General features: G+C 40.1%; 1 protein-coding gene across 5 annotated transcripts; it reads right to left on the bottom strand.

Annotated features, from left to right (window-relative positions):
* Positions 1 to 11: 11 nt before the first annotated feature.
* OTUD4 (OTU deubiquitinase 4) lies at positions 12 to 25,020 on the bottom strand. Of its 5 annotated transcripts, XM_014880555.2 has the most exons (22): positions 24,716 to 25,020; positions 23,101 to 23,184; positions 20,190 to 20,240; positions 19,845 to 19,891; positions 18,017 to 18,089; positions 17,458 to 17,539; positions 17,081 to 17,225; positions 15,161 to 15,218; positions 14,666 to 14,783; positions 14,372 to 14,436; positions 12,587 to 12,687; positions 11,195 to 11,319; positions 10,896 to 11,076; positions 10,179 to 10,344; positions 9,226 to 9,346; positions 7,510 to 7,565; positions 6,811 to 6,969; positions 6,159 to 6,297; positions 5,078 to 5,157; positions 4,888 to 5,002; positions 4,162 to 4,202; positions 12 to 2,638 (listed from the first exon to the last, which is right to left on the bottom strand). In XM_014880555.2, the coding sequence occupies exons 1-22, from the start codon at positions 24,878 to 24,880 to the stop codon at positions 1,412 to 1,414; spliced, it is 3,399 nt and encodes a 1,132-aa protein (XP_014736041.2). In that variant the 5' UTR covers positions 24,881 to 25,020; the 3' UTR covers positions 12 to 1,411. The 5 variants fall into 5 exon arrangements, with proteins under 5 accessions (XP_014736041.2, XP_088020191.1, XP_014736040.2 ...); XM_088164065.1 differs by having other exon boundaries at positions 4,888 to 5,157; positions 6,886 to 6,966; XM_014880554.2 differs by having other exon boundaries at positions 4,888 to 5,157; positions 6,811 to 6,966.
* Between the last annotated feature and the right edge of the window lie 2,058 nt (positions 25,021 to 27,078).

Genomic DNA, 27,078 nt, shown 5'->3' on the forward strand with positions numbered 1-27,078 from the left:
TAGAAAGCAAGTGAAAAGACAAAACATTTATTTTAATTAGAGTTTTATACATAGCATGCATTTGAAAACAAACTCTTTATCATGTAACTATCACTCTGGTTTCTGCACCAAGGGTGTACAATCTCAGACACAATGGGTACCATCACCTACACTACTGTATACAGAGATATAAAAATATACACAACAGTTCAATTTTACAGAGCAACAGAGCTGAGTGAATACTGTGCACACTGCACTCTCCGAGCCTGGACAGCTGAAGATCCAGACTGCAAAGGCAACAGGAACACTGCGGAGATCATAACTGGGCTCAGAAGAAACAGCATCAGAACTCTGACACAGTGTAAAAATATAAGGCAGAAGCCACTTTCTTCTGAATTGTAGGGAAGAGCAGAGCACACTGAGACTCTCCATTCTTGCTTTTAAAAGTAGTTCCAGCAAGGAGTTGTACATGCAAAACATCAACAGTGCAACAACAAAAGAATACTGAACAGTAGCTCAATCGTACAAACTTAAAAAAACGTAACACGTACTTTTATGCATCTCCTCACAAAATATCTAGGATTTGTCAGTGCATTAGTGTTAAAGTGGCATTAAAAAAACTTCTGCTATTATAACAGATGCAGAATTATTTTGGAAATGCATAGCATCTACATTTTTATTGTCTTTGTAATTATTCAGTTGGCATAGGCACCATTCTAGTCACACCAGCATTAAGAAGATTTCGTGGTGGAAACAGCCATTCTTATCAGTTCATACACAGGTATTCTTGACTGCTTGTCTTGATTTTGATTTCAACAAATAAATGCTTTTTAAAATTCAAAAATATACCCTATGATTATGAAAAGAACTATATACAACATACCTAAGACACAGGGTTAGCTGGCTGCCATACGTGTAACACACAAGAGAAACATTCAAGTTTGACAGATATTTTTTCTTTTTGAGATGAAAGGCCTTTGGGTTGGAAGCATATCAGAGACAACAGTGCAGTAGGCTGAGAATTCCTTTAGCTCAGTTCAGAACTAAGGCATTGGATGATAAAATATACATTTATATTTGGTGCAATGTTACTGTCAATTTTAGAATCTAGATCACATCAAATGCTGTCATTGTCACTCTAGTAAACGCACATACCCATCTTCTATCACAAACACAAATCTTTGTGGGGAAAAAAATTTTCAAACACTAAACCTATTTTTTTTTTTTCTAATTTGACATTGAAGAAAAACTGCTAAGCCAGACAAACTCTAGAGTCCCCCCAAAAACCCTATGGTAGGACTTGACATCCTCCTAGTCTTTACTTGCCAAAAATTAAACATATCATTGAGCTTCACTAAAAAGAACTTAAGATTTTAAACTGCTACTTCAAATTACTTTTTGCTTCTTAAATTTTCCAATTATCCACTCCATTTTATGCTTGCTGCCCTCTCTGATTATCTCCCAGTGTTGCCCTTCTCCTGTCATTCCTATATGGCTGCCCTCTAAAGTTTCTCTGATACTGGTAGCCATCATCTCTGCTTCTGCTGGGTGGTCCCTTCCAGGCCTCCTCGTTTCTTTGGAACTGGTATCCTCCTCTGCTGGAATAACCCCTGTCAGGTCTGGGCCTTCTGCCTCCTCCATAAGTCTGGTTATAGAACTGCTTGGATCTGCCACTCCTCAGCATGTCAGAAACCTCAGTGTCATCTTCAGAGCTCTCTTCCCTCGTTCTCTGGGCCCTGCTTTCCATCTGCACATTCCCAGCACCCTTGGACTCTCTCCCTTTAGCAGGCTTCTCCTTCCGGCCGGGAGTGCTGGGTTTCAGTTCATTTTTGGGAGGTTCTGCCAGCAGTGGCTGCATGCTGGGCCCTGCCGTCGGCCTCTCTGGGCCCTGTGTCTGTGGAGGGCGATGCTGCTGCCCAGCTGCTTTCGGCTTAGGAGTAGCCAGAGGACAGGTTTGCTCCAGTTGAGGTGCCCTGGCTGAAGTGTCTTTTGGGGTCCCTGCAGCAGCCACTGGGAATGGGACGGTGTTGGAGGCACTGCCACTGTTGGTCTTCTGAAGCTGCTCTGCACAGTTCACTCCAGGAACCGGAGGGCTGCATTCTTTACCCACGTACATGCTGGCAGAGGCGCCAGCTGCTGCCTCTTTGTCCTCAGGTGACAACACAACATTGGGTCTTGCTACTGAATTCTCAATGAAACCCTGAACTGGGTACCCATACCAGAAGTGAGGAAAGAAAGGAGGTGCTATTGGAACAGCTCCTAGAAAGTGATTGTGTCCAAAAGGCGGCTGTGGGAACATATTTTTCCCTCTCAGGGACTCCTCGTAGTTCGCGTGAAGAGCTTGCGCTGGATTCTCCTGTTCGACACAAACCTGTCCTTGACTTTCTGTCACCTGAGCTGAAGGTATGATCAGAGGCAGTGATGGAGACCTGTCAACCTGTGGAATCTGACCATTGGACCTGGCCTCGGTCTGGACAGCAAAGTGCCTGTTTGGTCGTGCAGTTTCGTTTTCATTCTGAGTGGGAGCAGCCTCCTGGAACCAGGGGTTGTGTGGATACACAGGAAGGGACACGTTTGGGTACATTCTACAAGCAGCTAAATAGGCCTGGTGCAGGGGGTACAGGTAAGAATGGGGTGCCCACATAGGACAACTGTATGCCTGCAAGACAGCAGGGGGGGAAAAAAATATCAGTTATTTGGTCTTTTGAATGTTCAGAGAGACATAAAAGCACACCAGTCATTTACCATCTTGAAACAGTTATAGGAGATAAAGGCTAATTTTCTTTACAGTGACTGCCCTCAAATCTAAATCCTACGACTCTAGGATGGTGTTCTTATTTTTTTGTTTTCCTTCCAAATGCAGTTGAAATGGGCAACAGATATGACCAGTAAGAAAACTGAGTAACAATTTCTATATAGTTAAAGACAAAGCTTCACTTAGTAAGTCAAGTTCTAGCTATGTGTTTGAAGAGAAACATTTCCAACTCATTTTCCAGAATCACACTTCTTAATTGACAATTTCTTCTACTAGACCTCACTTTGCCAAGGCCACAACACTGAAGTTGTCCATTTTAGGTGGTGACCCCTTCCCTTTTTTCTAGTTCCATTTGATGAACTGGGTTCTGTAGAAACAATCCCTGGAGCAAACCATCCTGAAGCCTATCTGCAGGAGCCCCTTCCCTCTCAATGTACAGTGGAAGGGTGTGGGCAGCGCAGGGTCTGGAGCAGAGCAGCAGACAGACAACGCAGAGGGTATTTCCCGGGCCCGGGCCCTGTGACACCAGCGGAGCAGCACAGCCACTAGAACGTGGGCTGGGACCAGCAGATGGTGCTGAAGTGCCAAAACTACAGGCAGATCCTAAATAATCCACAGTAGCAGTAAGGAGAGTCCCAAGCACGTCAGCTTAGGAAACCCACTCTGTTAAAATGCGTTGTGGTAACATTTGCTAATTAATGACTTAGGGATTTCCTATTAAGCCTAGAGACATACATTAGGTAGAGCTCAGCACCTTGACCCAAGTAATTTGCCTGACAGAAGGAGTAAGGTAAAAAAAGAACAGTTTTTATGTGCAGAAGGGAGAAATAAAGCAAACAATTAGTCCTTGTCAAGCAATAGAAAACATTGGGATTTGGTTGAGCATCCTCTCCAACCACACACACAGATGTGCACCACATTTACACATGCACACTACTGTAATTACTGAAAAACTGAAATACTGTTATCATAAACCTGAGCAGAAAGGACAGACATGCAGGTTACTTAGGGGAGTGTCTCCAGGGAAAGATTTTGGGATCTGTAGTGCACCGGCTTTGCCAGTACACAGCCAGGGCTGCAGTCTGAGGGCATTTTCTCATTCCCTATACATGTCATCCGAAATAAGCAACTTCACACTCAATTTATCTGAGACTTTGTAAAGCACAATTTGCTGGCTGTGCAGCCACAGATGGAAGCCAATAGTTCTCACTACTGACATGAATTTGATTTCTTCTGACTTGAACTGCACTGTGGACAACTGCTGGAATCCCAGTTAACAGAACACAAAATAAAAGAGTACTTCAAACTGAAAGATGGACTCGAAATGTACAGCTGCAGCAACAAACCTTCTGCACTCCAACTTCCAACATTATTTACAAGTGATTTTTATAACAAACATGAAAACATAAGTAAGTTTGAAGACTTACCTTCACACCAAGATTGAAGAAAAATCTAAGAATATTCTTATCTAAAAAAACCAAAAATATTTATGAAGACCTAAAATATTTAATCTGATACAAAAAACTGCATAAAGTTCCATTTCAATAGATGACATTGGTATTTAAGTTATTGCTTGCATGTCTTCACTTGATTAGTTGGGGGTGTTTCCTCACAGTAAGATATCTAGAACACAGCAGCAGTTTAAATTTCAGCTTTAACAGTCTGTGAACTTCCAGTTTTTAAAGAAACAGTTCACTAAACCAACACCACTGTGCAGTCACACATGAGATGTTCTTTATGGGCATACCTTGCATTCATAGTATGCCAAAACCTGTATTTTCCCAGATCACTAAAGAAATGCTCAACAGCTTCCAAGCTTTTAAATTACATGAGCAAACCTATTATTCTGACAGGAGCAGTTCTCCAAAGACAATTCTTTACATGCACAAAACCTCAAGTTATGGTGGGGCAAGAACCACAAAATGATCCTACCAGATTTCCAGGTGTGACCACTTGAAACAGTCACAATGTTGGCAATGCAAACTAAAGAGCTACAACTCTATTCAATATTCCCTCCCATATTAAATTACAGAATGACAACTATTGGATCTTTTTGACAAAGAACAACAACGGGACCAAAAAAAGTTGCTTTATCTACATTTTAAGAAAAGAAGAGCTATTAGGAAAAACGGTGTAAAATTCAGATTTCTCACCTTTAGGTAAGTCTTCCCCAGTACTGCACAGGGAGTAAGGAGGTGCAACGGCTCTTTCTCCCTTTTCATTAAAAGGGAATCCGGGGTATAGTGGATCCTGGTAGGGATTCAGAGTCTGAGGCAAAGGCATTAAAGGCTGGTTAACTGCTTGTAGCCACACAGGAACTCCAGCAACTGAAGCAGATGTTACCTGAGCCTGTGATACAATAGAGTCAGGTCCCGTTGCTGGTCCTGGCATCAGTGAAGAAGCAGGTATTTGGGTTGGAATACCTAGAGGGGGAAAAACCCAACATACATACATACATACATATAAAAAAACAGAACAGGTATCAATGCATATCTATACATATGTATATATAAATAATCACAAACCAAAAGACATCAGAAAAGCAAGACTGAAAATGCAGAGAACAGTTTTCAGAAAGAATGAACGAAGTAACCTAAGCTTTCCAGAAATAGCTGAACTGATCCCGTGTTTATTTTTAAAATTATGAATGCCAGAAGGAAATAGGAAGGAGAAACAAATGGGGGAACTGAAACTTTTATGTGAATCCCTGAAGTTCTCATTCTGACTAGTCATTTAAAGTCAACTCTGAATCTGAGCTTAGATCAACTCGGCTGCACATCTGTGACAGACACAGCCAAGTGAGACAGGATTGAGACTATCTCACGGGAACAAAGCAGGCTGATCTGAAAGCTGGTTCCTGTACAGAAACAGCAGTGTGAGAGAAAATGCAGCTCCTGATATAATGAGCACTACTGATTCTAAGCTAACTCCACAGACCACAAGGTTTGCACAGCACACAGAAATCCCATTACACTAGCTTTGCAGCTCGGGTCCAAATGGATCACATTAGTTCCAGGCATACAAGCCCCAAGCTGAGTCCTCAGTCAACCAAGGAGCCTATTACAACGTGGGACACAGAGCACAAACACTTACCAGGTTTCAACATGCTGACAATATGTTCTACCTTAAGCAGATCCTCAAAACTCAATGCTATCCCACTCAAGAGGAAAAATAGCCAATTAAATATACAACCCTCCTATACCTTCAGGTTGGGAGTCAAGCAAACTGTACACACAGGCAATCAAAAATCTGTTACAACTCTCACTAGTTTTCAGTAGTGAGAAACTATGTTCCTATGAACGCTCGCCTTTGGAATGTGAAATTATACGAGACCGTGTCTCCTGGGGTATCTTCAGCTCAGTAAGAGAGTTCAAGTATTTTCCAGGGTTAGTAATTTCTGATTAATGTTAATATTTCTGCAAACCTGCTGGTCCATATGTTGCTGGCTCACTTGGCCAAGCTGGCACAATGGCTGGTACAGAAGGCACTGCTGGAGGTAAATGCACCTCAGAGAAGACCGGAGAGGGTGTTGGAGTTACACTCGGCAAGCACTCGGTCAAGTTCTGTAAAAACAAACAAATCTAAATCCCATCATGGCTGGTGACCCCAGCAACTCAGTCTTACCCAGACTACCACCATCCCCACAGGGAAGTACTAATGAGGAACATACCCAGAGACCTGAGCTGCATCACTGTGTGGAGAGCTCTGCTCTGAGCTCTGTCCAGCCATGCCTGTACCAGAACTATCAGTGCTGGAACCACCTCCTCAAGCTTTACATCTAAGTATCTCCCACACAAAAGAAAAGCCACCCTTACAAGCAATTACCAATAACCTCAGAGAAACCTGAAAAGAAAAAGCTAAAGAATTCAAAGGGAAAAGCACAGTTACCTTGGTAGAAAGATATGAAATAACCCCTCTCTCAGAAGAGAAGAGATAAACTTTTACTTTTCTATCAAAGGTTGTCCTTTTACAATCTTTATGCTGGACATAACAGATTCTGAACTGTAAATATGAAATTTTAGCATTATCACCATAGAAATGACTGTGTAATTAAAAGCCAGTATTGTAATACATACGTGGCTGTGATGAAGCTCCCCTTTGTCTGAAGTCTCCTGACTGGAAAACTTTGAAATCAAACAAACATTTCTTACTTGCTCAGCAAGAATCGGAGAATCTGTTTTTACTTGTTCCAAAGGAGATGAAGCTTTTGGGTAACTCTCATCTTGACTATTCTTCTAAAGCAAAGTTAGAAACAACATACAAAGCTAGTCTAATAGTAATATTAACTTTACAAAGAGTTATTCACAAACAGTAAAACACACTCCATATAAAGTGGGCTAAGCACCCATCACATATTATACTAGTGTGACATTTGGCTCATTGAAAGGACAGCAAAGGTTAAAAGCCAACAAGAGGCCATGAATCTTCACTGAACTTCAGAGCTCATGGTCTGTTAACACAATAGCTATTAGCAAAAATCAAATCTTCTGTGGTCCCATTATACTGAAAGTACAGACTGTGCTAAGCAATTACAAATCCAGATTCATAAGTGCTCTCGATAGCCCAGGTTTGAGGACTCCGATTGCAGAGAAAGACTAAGTTACAGGGCTGAGGAAAGCTGACAGAAATACAAGCCTCCAACCTTAGGAATATTTCACTAAAAGCTGTAAAGCAGCAGCAGCAATCACAGCTCTAAAGGCAGCTATTGCTCTGCTAATCATGTATCAGAGAAGCAATAACATTAAAAAAAAATTTGGTCTTTTCTTTAAGATTACCTCAGATGAATTTGGCTCAAGCTTCTGACTTAAGTGGATCTGCCTGGAATTTGACTCTGCAACACCAAGACATAACCTAGTAAATGAACCATTACACCACTTATGGCTATCACAACTTAAGCCAGTTAGTTTGTCTTTCCAAAATTAAACTTTTAAAACCAAATCTATACCTTAGTATATATTACTTCAGAAAACTTAAATTTCTATTTTTACCAAAGATCAAAGCATCCTGAAACAAACAGTTGTTTGGGCAGTAACAAAGCAGCTACTTCAACCTGGGTTCTCCAAGCTCTACATGAGTTCTTTACTGCTGTTTGGAAACCATTTCAGTGATGCTTGGGGAAAGAAGGAATGATATGCAGCTGTCCCTTTAAATATATTCATCCTATATTGCTACTAATGAAACAGAAGTTTGTACTTTGCTTAAAGTGAAAGTGCTCTGATTGGCATTTTAATAATTCAAGCGTTAAGAACAGAAGCTCAAAGTCTTGTCTACTTTTGACTGAGTAAAAACAGTGTAGAATGTTAGAGTGGATTAAAAAATCTAAAAAAGTTTTCAGACTGCTGTACAAAGTTTCATTTCGCAAGCACCAGTGAGCACTTCGGTGGGCAAGACAGTGTAAAAAACAGTCATGACATAATAAGATCTGAACAAGTTCTTCACATTCTGGCTGGTTCAGACCTGGCTACACTGCTTGTCAATCAAACTCATGCCCAGATTATCAAGAGTAGATATAGACTTTTTAAAAGCTTGTTATATACTCTGTCACAACTAGACAGCAGTATAAATGGAAATAGTATTGACTTTGAGAATTACTGCCAAATCCCTGAGCAGCAAGAGGAATCCCTAAACACTCAGCAGGAAGTATACTTGATTCCCACAGGATTGTTAACCTACTTTCACAAGAGGCAACACAATCCAGAGCATCATAAAAAGCAGAGAAAGCTGGACATGCCATGCCCTTCAGCCAAATCCATCATGACACTCGAGTCTTTACTTTCTCTCCAGCCTTCTCTATATGAACATTCCTTAAAAAAATGTGAGCATTCCTTAAAAATTTCCTTTGCAATTAGTAGAGATTTACTAACTACCTCCTCCTGGCACTTACAGCTTTCATCTATTACTGCCATGTTCCACTTCCTCACAGAAGAAGAAAAGCTTTAAGTCCATGAAGAAAAGCTAAAGTGTTGTAACTGATTGGGCGGAAGGAGAAAACTCAAACAAAATTTGGACCATGTGACAGAGCTTTCTACTGTAAACAGGTTTGTTTTTCCAACCCTTCTGTATACCAACTTCTCCCCTTCCTGTACCATGGAACGCTAATTCTTAACAGTGAATACTTTTACCTGCTTTCCTCATAAATAACTCTTAAGGCTCCTCCCACTGGCACTTTCTGCCACACTGTAGAATTTCAAAAGGATCTAATTTAGGGTAGCTCTGGTAAGTCTTTTAGTTTCTCTCATTTCTCATCCCATTTACTACAAAAATCCCAGCCAGGAGTCTAGTCTCAGCCACATTTACAAAGCAGGAAAATGCACTTTCTTCACAAACCACACCCTTGCTACCTCCAGCCCAGTTCAGTTTGGTACTGCTACTTAGGATAGCTTTCCCCTCATTGCCTAAACAGATGCCCCAATCTTGAATAAATTCTGAAGCTGCTAACAAAATCAAGCAACCAAAAAAAAAAACCATTATCTAAACCCATTTAGCTTTACCTTTCTCCTTCTGCTCTTCTACCTCTGCTGTACACTTGCTGTTTCTTCTTTCACTATTTGAGAACTTTTTCTGGTTTACATTATCCACAGTCTGTGTAGCAGCCTGACAGACTGACTGGTTCTGAAGAAGTTGACAAAAGCAGAAATATCACTTTATGTAATCAGTCCAGTGACACTTTACCATTATCTGCTATGATACTATTATGTCCCCATGATAAAAAATATTTATGTCTATGATAGGCAGAAAGGGGAAGGGGGGACTCTGGATCTGTATTCTGCAGATTCATTCACTCTTTCTCATTCATTGCTATATTTTGTCAAGTGCCCTTTTAAGAGCATTCAAGTCACTAGCTGTTGTGACAAAATCTGTTTCCCTCAGACAATAAATCACATCCTCGTCCTGCAAGTGAGCAGATACAGCAAACTGTTACTGCTCAGGGGGAGAGAGCAACCTCTGTCCCTTAGGCTTCAGTCTTCTACAAGTCATTCTTCCCAGCCTTGTTCTTGTTTCTGTTTGCCTTAGGATTTAAACCCAAAAAGCCCCACACATCTCCAGAACAAAGCTATGTAGAGAGTAGGTCTTTACCCACAGTATCCACTCACTTCCCGGATATACTGAGACTCCCGCCCACTCTCATTAAAATTGCATCAATAGAATGATCTCTCCAAAATCCTACAGCTACAGATGCTCATGTGTCTCCCATATTTATGTACCTAAAGCACTGTGTGGTGGATGTTCAATTATTCCCAGGATAAACTACTATCTGTATTTTCTTATCTTTAACATATAAAGCATTGTAGATACCCGTATTTCTAATTACAAAGTGAGTGCAAAATGAATACCCCTAATTTCTAAATTTCAGTGTGATTCAAGGACAGCAAACCAACGCCTAATGAAAGGTTCATAGCCAAGTATGGAAAGTGCACTGTTAATTACAAGGAATACAGCATACATTGCAAAGAGCTGGAAAAGCTTGTTCATCCCGCTGCTGGATCTCATAAAGGGAACGAGACTCCTCTATGGCCTGCTTCTCCCTGCGCTCCTCTGGAGACAGCCCGAAGTAGTTACAGTCCCTGCTGCCATGGCTCAGCTCCTCACTTCGCTCACGCTCTGCTTTCCTGCACAGCAAAAAAAGGAAGCTGGGTCACTCGGACTAAAATTCCAGATCAAACCCAATACAAACTCATGGGTTAGGAGGAAGAAAAAAAAAAGATGCAATGATGGAAACAAATTCTGCTGCAGCAGCCCAAGGAATCAAAAAGTCACTACCAACAAATGCAGGCAAAATGCTCTTCTCATACTCCTTTCAAGTGATAAATCAGAACACAAAGCAGTCCCCTATGACAGGTTCAGCAGAAGCTGAGGGAAGATCTTAGCCACGCCCAAGAAGCACTTGCAACATTATTTCAGCCCCAAACAAAAACTACAATAAAATCCACACTAACATCCATTTCCAGAGAAAAAATTGTGGCTTTGTAGGCAGTTTCTGCCACAGAAGAAAAAAAAATTTTCCCATGCTTGTGCGTATTCTTAAGGACTTGGGACACTTCCTAAGAATTCCATGGCAATGAATTTCAAGAGTATGCTGGAAGCATCTGAAGCGGACACCCGGGCTTCCAGAAGCTCAGTGAAGAGTTCAAGCCAGGGAAGATGCTGTTTGCAGTTTTACCTTGAAGACTGGGAAGGACTCCTGCCCAGAGCTTTTTGCTCAGTTGAGGTCTGATGAGGTTGGGGCCCAGAACACAAGAACTGGTGCTGCCTGGTTCCCACAGTATGCTGAAGTCGAGGAGGTAGTGCTGACTGGGGTTTGATTGACTTGCTCTGATTCTTTGGCCCTCTGCACTCTGCATCTGTGATAACAACATGAAAACGGGCAAGATTTCTGTCTTAATCATTTTTTAAGCTCTTTTGGGACAAAATACATCTGACAAAGAAGATTCTGCCACACAAAGAAAGGTACAGTCCTACCAGGCTGAGCATTCTGCCCCCACGTTGGGTAAAACTTTTTTATCTTCTTCCCTGGCACAGTGTTCCAGCCCTCCATAGGAGAGGTCTGTGGAAGAGGTTTAAGGCTCTTCAGTGAGACAGCATGCCTACAAAACAAGGAATTATGGAGGGAATATCATCTTAAAATACAAGACTGGGGCTTGCACAAATTAATATATGTTCACTAATACTGACAGATCTTTCCATTTTCGAGAACACTGCATTCAAAGTCCTTTGCCTTTACGATAATACTCAAGCAATGTGTAGAACAGCAAACTTTTTTTTTCCTCTTTACATAAAACTGGTAAGTTGACACAAACTTATCCAGTAAAGAATGATTAACCATTCGTGTAGTAGTGCCTATTTTAATGTCTTCAAGGCAGACGAAAAAAAAGAGAATGATCCCAAAAAGCAATATACTTAGATAAAAGCAATACTTAGATAAATTTATTACCAAAGCTGCAATGAGTACCAAGATTGAAAAATGTTACATTGATGGTGTATATCCCAGAACAATTACTGCCTTTTTAACTGAGGATGCTGGAGGATGGTCCAAGCAACTGTTGATGTTATTTGAAAGGCAGACATTCAAACAGGTTAAATTCCAATTTAAAAAGGGTTAAAACTGCAAGATAATCTTCAAGATCTCATAAGTTTTTTTTTTAATGGCAATCAAGTGAGATAAATGGCCATCTTCCTCATTTACCTCGACTGAAAGTGTTTCCTCTTCCCAAACTACAGTCAGTGCGGGGTTTTTTTAACCAAGAAGTCTTAGAACTTACAGCAGAGCTTGGGACGTCTCAAACTGCTCTCTCCCCACCAAAACACCCCAACAAACAAAAAACCCTACCCCACACAACCAAAACCATCAAATTCACAACCCACAACAACAATTTTGAACACATTTTTTGTCCCGGGTAGGGCAAAGATGATGCTGATCTAAACAGCAACTTGACACTCCGTATGAAATCAGGCAGAGCTACTCAACCACCAGAGGAGCTCAGTGCTTTAATGGACCTTTCAATATGAAAAGCTTGTCACAAATCTAGCATCTAATTATTAAGTACAAGCAACACCTTATTAGTCAATCTGTTTAAGATTGAATCTTGTGCACAAAAAATAAAATTAAAATACTATTAATGTAGTTACTGTTCTAGTTTGCAAGTAATACCCAGACTATTTGGCACTAGTGGAAAGTATGACGTGAAAATCAATTTCTCCTTTTTTTCATAGTATGCTGTTTTCTTAACAAATTTATGGTAGTAGCACTCCAAGTAAAGAAACAGATACATTTCAGAGGCTGAAGTTAACTCGGAACCAAAGTAATGCTTTGTTTAGTTTGGGGCTCCCTTCCAAAAGAGATTAAGCACTCACTTTGCTCCAAGCTCTTCTACAAATACAACAACTGGCCCATTCTCTGAAAAAACTTCTTGAATATGGGCATTATAAAATTTCCCATTATGTTCTAAGCGCACCTGTAAAGAACAAGAGTAAGAAAAAAAGTGGATTAGCTCCAAAGATGATTGTGAGAGGCGGTAACTCTTTAAAATATCAACAATGTTAGAAACATAACTTTTCCTCTGGGCAACAGAAGACCTGAGAAATACACATCACAATTCAGTAAATGAATCAAAAGCCAATCTTCAATCTCTATTGCTTCTTCAAAAAGAAATAAAAATACAATTAAAACAAACACACACACAACACTAAACAAACAGCCCACAAACAAACAGCTTGCTAGGGAACACTACTTAATGAAATATGCATTTCAAAACCACATGAGAAAGTTAAAAGCAATCAGTGCAGCAAGGCTTTTCAACTTTACTGAAAACACTCTCTCTCACAACAAAACTCAAAGCTTTACCCTATTAAAATCCACTTCACTTCAGTGAAATGTAGCCTAATTACAAACATAATGAACACCAATTACTTCAGGAGTTATTCTTCAGGAGGTTTTTTTAAGAACAACTAAAAGAGTTCTTTAGACATGATCATAGTGTTACTTGTCTGACTGGCATTCTATGTTCTTAAAATTCTTCTGTTGAATAAAAAATAAATTTCTACATGTTTCACTACAGTCTTTGGCTTTACAGTTGCATTCATTTGGTCAATTCTAATTTTCACTATTCACTTCATGTTTTCTTCCCATGCTTTTATACTATGTGTTTACTTGCCTTGCCACATACGTACAAAATTTGACAGAGAGAATATGTTAAGTACTGGAGTGTTTTCTCCTAATAATATCTGTACCCTTCAATAAATGCTACACAAGACAGCCTTAGTGTCTTAAATGCAAATTTTAAGTCTGTACTATTAAGCAATAAATAATCAACTTGGCATTACGCTGGTTTGGAGGCTGGGAGGTTGAGGGCTTGTGGATTTGTGAGGTATTTTTTAGGGGTTTTTTTTGGTTTGGAGATGCGTCTTCCCTGCAGTTTAGTCAGTATGGTTGATTCCAATACACAAATAAAAAAGTACAAACTGAAAGAGCCCCTGTGCTGCACAATTACCCCAACTGAATATTTCATCATTAATATTAATAACTTTAATAGTCAGTCAAATGTCCTAGAAAGAAACATGTTTAGCCTGACACCACCAGTTTAATTAACACACTTAAGGAGACTAATCTACAAATTGAGAATTTAATGGCAAACCTTGCCTCTTCTTAAGCAGCAACACTTAATACAAATGTTAACAGAATTTGAAGACCAGTTGTGTAACACACTTGCAACACCCTCAGAGGAAGAATCACCCAAGACTTCAGGATCTGCAGTAACTAAAGCAAGCTGTACTTGATAGTACTGAGATTTCATCAAAGCCAATATACAAAGAGTAATCACTATTCTCCACCAATCTCCAGTGTCAAACAAACACGTGGATCTACAGCTCCATGCTTAACACTGAGGCTCCCAGTCATCTTATTACATGTACTCCTGGAGTTAACTTTGTGGATTTTTAATGGAGCAAAATTACACTGATCAGTTGTATGTATGCTGTAAGTCATGAACACTGCCAACAATTAAGAAGAAGTATATCCTAAGCTGAAGACACAAGCCAAAAGTATTTAGAAAGTAGCAATATCAAAATAGTTAGGAGGGAAAATGGACATCTTGAGCAAAATATTAATGTGTCTATAAACTATGATTCAATATTACTTACTTTACATTTATCTCCAATGGAGTATTGCATGCCAGCAGCAATAGAGAAATCTTGTTTTTGCTGATCTGTAAATACAGAAGGAGTAAGACACTGTTAGTTTAAATATACCAAAAGGATTACTTTCTCTATGCAGTAAAAATGCAAACCAGATGTTCCAGCCCTAAATCTGCCCACTGACCCATGTGAGGAAAATCAAACTAAAAACCCAAACTGCCACTCGCCATCAGCTCTTCAGGAGGGCTTCACGTCACACAGCTTGCAAAAGCTGCAACTTGGAAGTATTCTGTTACTCACCCCATTTGGATCGGAGCCAAACATCATATTCAACATTTCTGTAAACCAAGGGATCAAGCGATTTCAGAACCTTTTTAGGCAACACCAACGAGGTGGGATTCCCATTGCTCTCAAGGTGCTGCATGGAACAGAACAAAGTGCTGAATGGTCAGCTACACAGACATGTCCAGCTTTGCATTTTTCAATCACAGCGCTCAAGCCTTGTACTGAAACTTAAAAATGCTACAAATACATAAAGAGTTTTGGGAAAAAAAATTAAATTGTGTTTTTTTAATGCCAGGACAAATATAAGAACTAAGCAGCACTAAAAAGGATACTATCCACCTCTGAGCACATCAAAAATACACATTACTTTCCAAAGAAACACATAGATTTTAGGATATTACAGGTTAGGAAAGCTATTAACTCAAGAGCCTCTCATGAACCTTCGATACTAAAAAATATATAGCCAAGTACAAATTATGAGAAAGAAAATAAATCTCAATTGATAAATACCTTGTTGCCAGAAAGAGACTTCATTCCGTTCATATCACTAACTGTTGTAGCTTTACTTCTGTAATAGGAGAAGCATATTATGTTTTCATAATGAATCAGAGCACTACTAAAGCCTGAAAATCAGATAAGACACATCCAAAAGGGGATAAAAAATAGTGACACTACCATTCTCTACATGTTTTCCTCACAATAAGCATATCACAGAATATCTTCAACTCTTGAAGTGAAAAAGCTGTCCAAAACAAAAACTGTATTTTTAACTTTCTTTGATAAAGAAGTAAGATTTTGGGTTTAAGTACAAGTTTTATGAAGTCTATCTGATGTGTGCTTTGCTGTCACTTAGGAAAAAAAAGTCCTCTTCAAATTTTTGCAACTACATGAGGAAAACATGGCAAAACCAGACATAAAAAAAAACCCCTCAAAACCAAAACATACTCCATTAGTTAACTTGCATCAGGCACTCTAATTTACTCCTATTTTCTACACCTGACATCACTGGAAAAATACTTTCCACAGAGAAAGTTCCAAGTATTTTTCCTACAAGAGCTGTAGATAACTCTCAGCATTAACTTCTCCCCAAACTATTGCATTTAATAACAACGTAATTGAAAAGCTTATATTCATAAAATGAAAAGAATCTGCTGGAAAACTAGCTGATGAAACATGCTGAAGTCAACTCTAAGACAAGTAAAAGATTTAGGACTTCATAAACTCAGTAAAATGTCTGTAATTTGTGTTAACTGGGTCAAGAGTCACATACACACACGCCAGCCCCTGCATTATAGGACATATGGTTTAAATCAAAACCATTGAGTTCCACAGTCCCCAGTGAGTATATGACCTTATTTCCAAAGGTGCTAAGGAGGTTAGCAGGATATTTTCTTAGGAATCCCAAAGATACAGGGTAAGGCTACTGCATTTGAATCCTAGGAAAGCTCCAAGAACAGAAAGGAATAAAGAAGATTTCCACTAGCTGACATTTAGCTATAATAATTGTTTCCTGAGGCAGAAATACTTTGTATTTTAATTGGCAACATTCCCTAGTATCTTTTTTCCAAACACCAAAATAAGCTAATCCCTTTCCCAGAACTCTTTTTTCCTGTAATGATTTCCATCATCTTCCTTTCTGTCGTTCTGAACATGTAGGAGAAACCAGGTCCTAACAGCTCAAAGAGTATCTTCTGCCACATGCCATGCAGCAGAGCCCTAGGGAAGGGCTGAACAATCAGTGGGAAGAGAGGACATGATCCACTGATACACTATTTCCACAGTTTCAGGGGAATTTCACACAAGCCAGAGTCAAAAACCCTATTAACAAAAGAAAACTTGCCAATATATAAATGCAAAAATGGCACAGTGAATGACTGTGCAAAAGGAGTCAGGTCGAAATCTCAAAGCTTGCTAGAGCATCCATCAAAAAGAATACAAACCCACTTCTTAATAATCAAGATCAAAATGGAGCAAGCTATATCTGTATGTCTGCATTCACTCCACCTCAACAGGTATTCCAGCCCCCAGATGTGGAAGCCACACAAGTTGGATCAGATTCCTGTACCTCTACTCAGCTGCAGAGTAAGCCAAGTCATTCTCACAGAGTTTACCATGCCAGACTGGCACACTGACAGCTTTCCCAGGGAATTCTGCTACTCTAAACAGGAAGAGGCACATGTTGCAATGGCAGTAATCCATTATGTAAAGAGACTCAAAGCTAGACTGCAGGAGGAACAGAAGGCTTCTGTCCCTTAGGTAAGTGAAGATTACACATTGCATTCTTTCACATTTCTAACCCTACCTCTTCATGCTTCTTTTCTTAGTAATTTTTAAGTGTTTTCAACCCTGACTGTTGGAGTCTACTGCCCACCAGAAATTCAGAAAATTCATTCAACCTATGTTGACAGGTAACTTTTCAATTTCATTCACCTGTAGTTGTCATCTTCCGAATCCGAAGCGGACACTTCACTGCTCCCATTACTTTCCTCTGTCACACCAACAGCACTAAGGTCTGCCATGATCTTCTTTACATCCATATCAAACACCTTCTCATAGAGCAACTCGTACAGCAGAGCTGGAGAAGAGGAGGAGAAAGTGGAAGAGCAAAATCGATTACCAGCTAAATCAGTTTTTATGCCACCATTTCAGATGCTGGTCATATAGTTATTGACAACTCAAACTGAAAACCAAGCTAATGAAAATGACTATAATAAACTTGCACACAGAGCCTCTTCCTGAAACCTACACTGATAGCTTTAAGATTTTTGATAAAAATATGAGGTTTTAACTAACAGCTTAATACTTACACTGGCACAGAGCAGCCTTCTCTGCATACTCTATGGGATACACAATATCATAGTGGTTTCCATTGGAGAAGCACAGCAATACCTATTAAAAAAAAATCACACAGATATTTTAGGCTTTGCATCTCACTTGATTTCTCATAAGCACTACCTTTAAATTCAATTTAAGGCACCCATATGCTTTGTTATCTCTCAGGATCTCAATGTATCAATAAAACAATCAAAATGTTTGGTGGATGTCCTTTAAAGCAAACAGAATTTGAACAAAAGCCCCCAAAAAATTTAAGACAGAGGTTAATGCCTGAAAGTTGATTTTTATAGAATTTTATATTAGTAGGAAGATATGCCACACCCTAAATACATCCCATTTATTTAAAAAGACGTGTTACGGGTATTAACAGCACAGTTGCATTAAACATGTACAAAATAAACTGCTAAAATTGAATTCTCAGAACATTTCATTGAATTGAATAATATAAGTCACACTCAACTACTTGCTGTTTATAAAGTAGTATTACTTCAGCCTGTCACAGCAGCCACAGTTTTGGGGGGTTTTTTTTACCTTATCAGAAAAGCCATTTTCAGTTACACGTGAAGGAGAAGCATTTGGCTCCTGGTATATTATGAAATCTTTCCTGAAAAAAAAAAAAGTAGCAGTTATGAATTTATTTTGAAAGTAGTATCAATAAAACTTTGAGCACTGAAGTCAAATTCAAGGAAGATATATAACCACAGAAAACACCTGGTGTTTCCTCTGCTATAATCAATCTCTATCATGACTTTAAACAAGTATTTTCTCTCTCTCCCTTTCATCCATAATGTTCTCTTAGAGTTCTTTGCTAAATAACCTGTCACTTCCTTCAACTTCTTTCTCACATAGGCAAAAGTGTTATCAGTCTTGCAAAATAATTGAGTATATATACAGTTTCTGGATTAAAAAAAAATGAACTTTTTAAAACTACTCAGAAAAAGCAATTCTGAAAGGAAAAGAAGATCCACCCACTTCAGGGAGCAAAGAAAAATTTACTAGATAACCAACCTATATTTGTGAGAGGTCTGAGGAGTCAAAGTGAAATTAAACCTATTTGTACTGAATTTCTATCCTACGCCTGAAAAGTATGAAAGTCTTATTGGAACACAACAGGAAATTCTTACTTCCCTTTAGACTGCCAGCATACAGGAAAGAAAGCAAAATTTACCCTTACCTCTACCACTATTCCTACTTTCCCTGAGACTCTAAATTGCCTTTTCAGTAGAAGCCTGTCTTCCCAAAACAAGTATGGCAGCAATTAGTCTTGTGTCTTCACCTCTACAGTGAAATACCACACAAAAGTTGCACCTGTGCCACAAAACCCTCCTGATGCTTTCCACGGAAATTTTAAAAATCCACTTTTATCAACCAGGATTTGTCTCTATTCATTTATCAGCTGTGGCCCTGGATACCAGTGTGGCACAACTGCAAAATAAACTACTCCTATTTATGAGAATACATTTCTCATGGTCAGAAATACAACAGATTGTGGCCATCCAGTTTCTGATGTGATTAAGCATCCAATTCTGCTGACTTAAATTGAGTTATGTCCCTCTACAACCTGGCTCAGTATAACCATCAGACCTTCTCACTAAGCCTCTTGAGCCAAGCTCTGCTCTTACTTTCAGCTCAGTCCTCCCCCATCCATGCAGGACAAACAACTCTGAGCTGGCCCATTCACCTCACAAAATGCAGAGATAGAACTCCATGCAATTTCCCACACATAGTACTCAAAGTGCCCAAAGGTAATACTTAACTATTTTGATTCCTTCTTCTACCAGCTGTCTCATCAATAGACAAAGCCATTATTTTACAGTAAACATTTTGAAATTCTGAATTTTTAATGGGTTTATAAACAGCAGACAGTGAAGATGCTGTGGATTACTCACTCCCTTGCACAATAATTAGAATGCAGTTATAAATATTCAGCACATTGTTTCTCACTACAATGTGAAGAAAGATTTAGAATATAGGAAATGGGTACAGCTCATATATGAGCAATAGGGTTAGTACTAAAGCCTTGGTAAGAAACAGGAAGAAAAGCAATTTTAACAGAAAAAACTAGGATATTAAAATTAACAAAATACAAACTGTATGAGATTATCCACAACTGGCCGTGCAGGTGAGATACATGGCATTACTGCCAACCTTTATTCACATTCCAGATTAAAGGCCATTTTCTAAATTCACTTTTCTATTTTTATTTAATCCCTTGGACAGCTGCAGTTTTCAAATTCATTTAAAACTTTACAGAGGACTATGGTCCAGTACAACATAATTCTGTCCTTGCTGTTCCAGCTGATTTACTAACAAAGCAACAGAAATTATCTCAGTAAAGCATATTGAAAGATTTTCTTACTTGTACATAAGAGAAAGGGCACTTATTTCTACTTGTCCAACCCATTCCTGTATTGAAAACAAAAGAAAACTAAGTTTAAAAAACATACAATTATACCTCCTCATAAGCAGATCAAGAGATCATTGTTGAAAATAAATATATGAATACTGAATCTGGAGTTCAGCAAGACATAAAAACACAATTTCCCAAATCATTTTACAGTAGATAGTACATACATAAAACTATATATTCACATAATTCAAAGACCTAAGATCAATGAAACCACTTCAGAGGAAAAAAAAATCCAATTAACTACCAACTTCAACACAAGTACTTGTTTTCTATTATAAATCAGGTTTAACATACCTGTGGATTTTCCAGACTTTTTAAATAATCTTCAAATGGCCCCTCTATGAACTGTATTAAAAATAAAAAAACAACCAGCAGTAATTAGTCATTTATTTTTAACAGTGCAGCATATGGAATCCCCAACCTGTGACCCACTGTACGAATGGGAATGTACCACTGGAAATGGAAGTCTCCCCTGCCCTCAAAAAGCTTAGAACCTAAATTATAAAGGGATGTCAAGATGAAGGAATGAACAGTCAAACACATAGGTTTGCCTTGCAGAAAACAACCACACAAACAGCTTTCAAAATCATCACACAAGTCAAAATAAACCAAGCAAAACTGCCCCCCCCCAAAAAAAAAAAAAACTCAGCAGCCAAATGGGGCATCTGGAAGAAAGCAAAGATGATGTTATGTGGATGTTTATGGGCAATTCACCTCAGGCATGCAGAGCATCACTGAAGAGAGGAATTGTGGACTTGAATTCAAAGATCTTGTTAAATAAACAGCAATGGAAATCAGAAACAGGAGACACATTTGCACAGTATGGAAGCAGTAGTAAGATCTAGTACAGCCAACTCATATAGCACTTTTTCCTCTGTTCTGTATCACCTCAAACTGCTTTTACTTTCAGCAAAGGATGCAAACAATCAGGATACACTTCAAGTGCCAGCCCAAGAAAGTGATCTTTCAACTGCACTCTCTAACACACACCAGGAGGCCAAATTCACATTTGTCAAGAGCAGAGAAAGATGCTGCAGTAGTTGAGGCATCTTAACTTCAAAGTGTTTCAGCCACACTGGCCACAGAGAGGCCGCTTTTAAAAACTGCTCTTCAGTCACAATCTGTTTGATTTACTTGAAATAAAGATCTACAGAAGTGCAAACCAAGACGGAAATCTCTTTAAGAACTTAAGCTACAAGCCAGATGGCCTCTTTGCCCACAGTGATGAAGAAACGAGAATAAGGAGAACTGAGTGGAGTAGTGAGATTGAAAGTTCTGCTTTAGCCATTTGGAAGTGAGCAGAAGAAACAAGCCTCGCCCAAATTTTTAATTTAGATAAAACCAATCAGGTGTGAAGTTTAAGAAGGTGGATCAGCCACACATGATCACAGACAGCAGTTACTTTTTGTGCCAAAATTAAATGACCTGAAGATAAAGCAGAGAGGAAGAAAGGAAGGACACCAGGAAGTTCTCATAGGAAACTGAAGAGTTAAGAGAATGAATGCAACACAGCACTTCAAGAAAGGCTGAGGATGGAAATGAAGATGGTGGCTACACTCCTGAAATCTTGGTTACAACAGTATTAGTGGAGAAAAAGACAAATTCAAGCTGAAATTATTACAATAGACAGAGAGAAGAGGAACTTCAGGAAGCACCACCATGTCAATAGAGCAGGCACTACTGAGGAGGCAGCAAGGGAACAGCTGAACCAGGAGATATGGGAAAGAGGCATTTGTTGTTTATGCTGTTTGGGTTTTTTAAAGAGAGATAACAGTGGTGTATTCCAGACAGAAAACACAAAGCAGAGTGAGAGACAAAGTAAGCAAAGATCAGCAGAGCTGAAGCAAGGTACCCATGGGAGAACAACACTGGGAAATGAGAACAAATATGAAATACCTACTCTCACAAGAAACTTAAAAAGGAGACTTTTCAGAAGGACAGCAAAGATGGACAGAGGAGAGGTTATACCTTGGGATAATGTCTGAGGGGGAAAAAAAAGAACACTGAGGCCAGGAGTTTGGATGGAAGAGACCAAAACAATACTAAAACTATACTAAAACCAGCTAGGGCTAAAAAAGCAGGGATGGGAAACAACATACATACACTTAAGAGTTAAAAAGGGCATGGAATTTCAAAACACTATACAACAGAACAAGAGAACAGAAGTGGAGAGGCAGATACTAGAGTGAGCAGGTTAATTCTGGAAAGAAAGGGATTAAAAAGTCAGCAGAGAAAAAATGAAGTAAGAAGAGAGACATCCAAAAGTTATAAACAACTAGAAGGAGTCAAGTCAGAGCAGCATTGTCCCAGAGAGATCCGTTGTATTTTTTTATCATTAATTCCTGATAACTTCCACATTTATGTGATCACTCACATTAGAGCTGAGGGTACTATGTCAGAAATTACAGCACAAAGACACACCCTTATTCCTGCTTTCCTGCTCTTCCCTATGCCAGTGCATATCTGAAACAGTCTTTGTACTTTGAGTCTCAATAAATTTAGAACAGAAAAATAAAGTAATCTTCTAGTAGCAAATCCTTACACATACTCCCTTTTTGTCTGTCCTGGAAATCAGGTAACAGTATACACACTAGAACCCATAGAAACACAAACAGAAGCACCATTATTGATTAATGCTCCTTCAAAAGGAAGGAAAAACCGGAATTTATAACATAAACACTGACAGCATTGACCAAGTATAATGAATACCAAAATATTTTACATCCATGGTTGATGAAAAGCTCAGTTACAGATGTTTAAGGAAAAAATCCTAGTGCCAATGCATAATAAACTGCAGATCCCGAAAATATTTCACTTATCAGTCAAATCCCTTATATACTAGAAAAGCAATCTGTTAGCACAACAAGAACATTTTATAAATTTTATTAAAGTAGGCATTATACTAAACTAAAATCCAGATTATAGTAGCTTCACTATAAACTACTGAAGATTAAGTTTGCTTTTCTTTCTCCATGAGCATTAAAAACTTCTCCCACACATCACTCCAGTCCAATGAGTACACAAGTCTCTCCAGGCTTAGGAAAATGAGTTACAAGCACATATGTGCTAATTAATTTAAATAGCACCAACTGTTATTTAGCTATGATGAATATTACCATAAACATAGGGAGGTGCAGAATATAATGAAGTGGACAGAATAAAGTAACTTTTCTTAAATACTGACAAAGAAGACAAAAATACTTACTGCTTCAAATTTCTCCCTATTTTTCCGAAGATAGTCTACACAAGCCATTCTAACATCAATGTGCCGAGACTGGGAGTGCAACACCTACAAAGGGAGAAAGAGAACAAGGTGACACTCGATCTGAGGAGTTTTGATGACAAGCCACAAATAATTAATGACTGCTGCCTAAATACAGGCCTGGAAATACTCTCGTTTTATTTTTAAGAATATTTAATATGCATACTCATTCAGCAGCAACATCTTCAGGCAAGTCAAACCTCAGTTACTTAACAAAAAATTAAGTAACTGCAGAATTCACAGGTTTGCTAAATTCAGATCTTCAATTGCAGGAGGATTTACAAAGCAAATGCACAGCATTTATTGTTAATCTTTAACTGCCTCCTTTGTAAAGAACTTCAGTTAATTGAAGGAAGTTACAGCAGGAATGGATGAGGAAGCCACCTACCAACATGCATTCATTCAAATGAAATCCAACCAAGTCTAACAGTGCATGTTTACCTTCTCTTCAAGAGGCTTGTTGCCCAAACACTTTTTTGGAAGCCAGGAATTCAGCTCCCAATATGACACCTACATTCTACCTCTTGTTCAAATCTCTACTGGAAAACTATTACTTTTATCACAGACTCCAAGTTATCTCAGTACAATGTAGGGAAGTCCCAGACGATTTAAGTTGCAGCGTCTCTTGCAGTCCTTATACACCACCCTCAAAATAAATCGCTTCCAAATTCAGTTTTTCTGAATGACGAGTATACAAATTAGACCAAATTTGCAGATAAACACTTAATAACTCTGCATTAAAGACCTTACTTTCATAGAGATCATTTCCAAACTAAGTTATTCCATAATAAGAATGGGATGTTAAAAATGTAATAGCTGAAAAAAAGTTCTATCAACACTGGAGTGTGAGAGAAACTTTTTATGTATTAATTTAAAAGTCAGAATAGCAATATACATTTTATATATATGTGTGTCTATTCCCTTGAGATAAAAAAAAATACCCACTGCAAATCAATAATGTTTGCTTGCCTGAACTTATCAATTCAGCGGGGAAAGGAATATTTTTTTACAAAGTGATCGGTGTATAATTAGCACAGGAATCTGGGTTCCCACAATCAGAAGCACCAGAGCTCCCACTGCTGTTTGCTTGTACTTAAGACAAGATGACGCTGTCTTAACACTAACACTGAAATGGGGGAGGGGAATTCAACAGGAAGAACAGAAAATAAATTACTCACTTTCTCTAATTTTATAGTCAACTAATTAACAAAACTAAGAAGGTGGCTTTTCAGCTCTTTCCACTAAATTCCTTTTCCTAGACAATCTCATACCCAGCAGCTGTATTGCTATGTTGAGATCTTACACTGAAAAAAGCTGAGGAGGCGGTGGAAGGTCAAAACAGATAAGGATTTCTTGGTGGCAGGAGGCAGCTGTACACACGTAACTTCTCTCGCCTCGCAAGGCGGAAATTATTTTGATAAAGTCATGTTTTTCACTGGCACATGACCGCATAACCTTAACCTATACCTGTCTGCGTTTTAACGCTAATTAACACCCACTAATGAGATCCACTTCCCATGCTTTCGTGAGAAGGAGCTTTGTTTATGTAACCAGTTACCTGCTCGGCCACAGCCCTGAAAAGGCAGGACCCATCCTTGGCCACTTTCTTCCTGTACAAGCCCTGAGATCGCAGGTAGCGGTCCATGGACGTGTCCCCGGGGGCGTCCCCGCCGCTGCCGGGATGGCTCTGCTCCCCTCCGCCGGCCCTGCCCGCCGCATCCATGTTCACCGAGAGAACGCCGCACCCCTCCTAGTCCCACATGGCGAGGAGAAGCCGCGGCGCAGCTCCGGGGCCGGGCACAGGTGCAGCGGCCGGAGCGGGGGGCAGCGCTGGCCCGCCGGCAGCCGCAGGAGCAGGAACGGGAGCGGCAGGAAGAGCAGCAGCCGGCTTCACGTTGTCCACTCGCATGTGGGGAGCGCGGAGAGAAGCGGCAAAGTTTCCTGCGCAGCCCGGACTCGCGGCTCCGTCACTGCCGCGGCTTCCCGGCGGCTGCGGAGGGCCGGGGGCAGCTCCGGCGGGTCCCGGCGCCGGGGGGAGCGGGCGCGTCCCGGGAGTGCAGCCGGCCTGCGGGCGGAAAACAAAAGGGAAAGGAAGGACACGTGCGGCCCGCCGGGAGGGAGGGAGAGAGGGAGGGGAGGGCGCAAACAGGAGCGTAACCTGGCGCTTATTTTCACTTTCAGCCCGGGCGCTGCTGGGAGCCGTAGTCCCGGAGGAGGAGGAGGAGGAAGCGGGAGGAGGCGGACACAGCGCCCGGGCCGGGCTGTCAGCCTCGCTCCCGGCCAGGATCATTTCATTGCTTTTGAGTTTAGAGCCAACACGGCGGGGGCGGTTGGTGAAAAACTCAACATAACCCGGGAGTGTGCGCTCGCAGCCCGCAAAGCCAGATGTATCCTGGGCTGCATCCAAAGCAGCGTGGGCAGCGGGTCAAGGGAGGGATTCTCTCCCCCTCTAATCCCCTCCGCTGAGACTCCACCTGGAATACTGTGTCCAGCTCTGGTGGCCCCAGCACAAGGAGGACATGGAACTGTCAAAGCAAGTCCAGAGGAGGCCACGAAGCTGATAATGGGACTGGGGCACCACCCCTACAAAGACAGGCTGAGAAAGTTTGGGCTGTTCAGCCTGGAGAAGAGAAGGCTGCATGGAAATCTCACAACAAACTTCCAGAATCTGAAGGAGATCTAAAAGGAAGCAGAAGAGGGACTCGGAATTGTAGTGATGGGACAAGAAATAACAGGTTCAAACTTACAGGGTGAAAATTTAGGTTAGATATTAGGAAGAAATTCTCCACTGTGAGAGTGGTGAGACACAGGAGCAGGTTGTTCAGGGAGGTTGTGGATGCCCCATGCCTGGAAGTGTTCAAGGCCAAGTTGGATAAGGCCTTGGGCAACCCGGTCTAGTGGGAGGTGTCCCTGCACAGGGAAGTGAAGTTAGAATTAAATAATCTTTCAAGTCCATTCCAACCCCTTCACATTCTATGATTTTGTCTGAAACCTAAGCCATAGTATGTGGGGTTTATGTGTTCAGTTTGGCTTTCTTCGGTTTGGGGTTTTCCCCCGCAAGAGATGAGACTGTAAAATTATTTTTTAACTCCATCCACTTGCAAGAAAGAAGATGAAAATAAAACAGGAATAGTAAGAGAGGGCTTAATTAAAAATGGATTTTAAAAAGTCACAGCCATTCAATACTTTTAATGTATTACTTTTCTTGTATGCCACTCTTAGTCGTAAGAAGTCCAAACATTTGTATCATAATTGCATTATTAAATTTTGCTTGGCATTGTAAACAGAATTTAGAAGGTTTTGATGCACAAAATGTGACAAGGATGCTCTTCAAACTTGTAAGGCAACTTGAATGGAAATCCTGATTTCTACTTTCAGCTGACAGTGGTAAGCCTAGGGAGGGTGGTGACTTGAGATCCCCAGATAATAAATAACTTATTAATAAACACAAGTTATTTTAATTTCATAAACACAAGCCAACCCAAATCTAGTGCTCCACCAACTCCTTACAAGCATCACACCGTCTTTCTTAACAGAAGCTCGGGTTTGCCAGAAAGGAACAAGAAACAAATGCCACTTCCTGGGATCTCTGCAGGCAAGGAGAATAGAAAGTGAAAGAAGTGAAAGCAAAGCTCTATCCACAGGCAAACCTCCAAGACACAGCGAGCTAGTGAGGCAGCACAGGGATGTTTTAGACAAGGAAGGGGATAAAAATACCACCAAGGGGCTGGAGGGAAAGCTCCAACTTCTCCCCAGAAGATGGGAAAGGTCATCTAACAAGACTGAAGTATAAACAGTTGCTGCCACTGACTCAACAACCACATTCACTCAAGGAACTCAGGGTAGCAGAGTCCTGCATATGAGAACTGCTTCTTCTGTAGATAAAAGTGATTTGGAAAGATGCTTTTGAGACCTATCAAA

This window comes from Sturnus vulgaris, chromosome 4 (assembly GCF_052056855.1).
Source record: "Sturnus vulgaris isolate bStuVul1 chromosome 4, bStuVul1.hap1, whole genome shotgun sequence".
In the NCBI taxonomy this organism is placed as follows: domain Eukaryota; kingdom Metazoa; phylum Chordata; class Aves; order Passeriformes; family Sturnidae; genus Sturnus; species Sturnus vulgaris.

Coding starts and splice junctions, on each gene's coding strand:
- OTUD4 (XM_014880553.2), bottom strand. CDS start 24,880: ATGGATGCGGCGGGCAGGGCCGGCGGAGGGGAGCAGAGCCATCCCGGC. Junction 15,219..17,080: donor TCGGAAGATGACAACTACAG/GTGAATGAAATT, acceptor CTCCTATTACAG/AAGTAAAGCTACAACAGTTA. Junction 14,437..14,665: donor TTGGCTCCGATCCAAATGGG/GTGAGTAACAGA, acceptor CTGTATTTACAG/ATCAGCAAAAACAAGATTTC.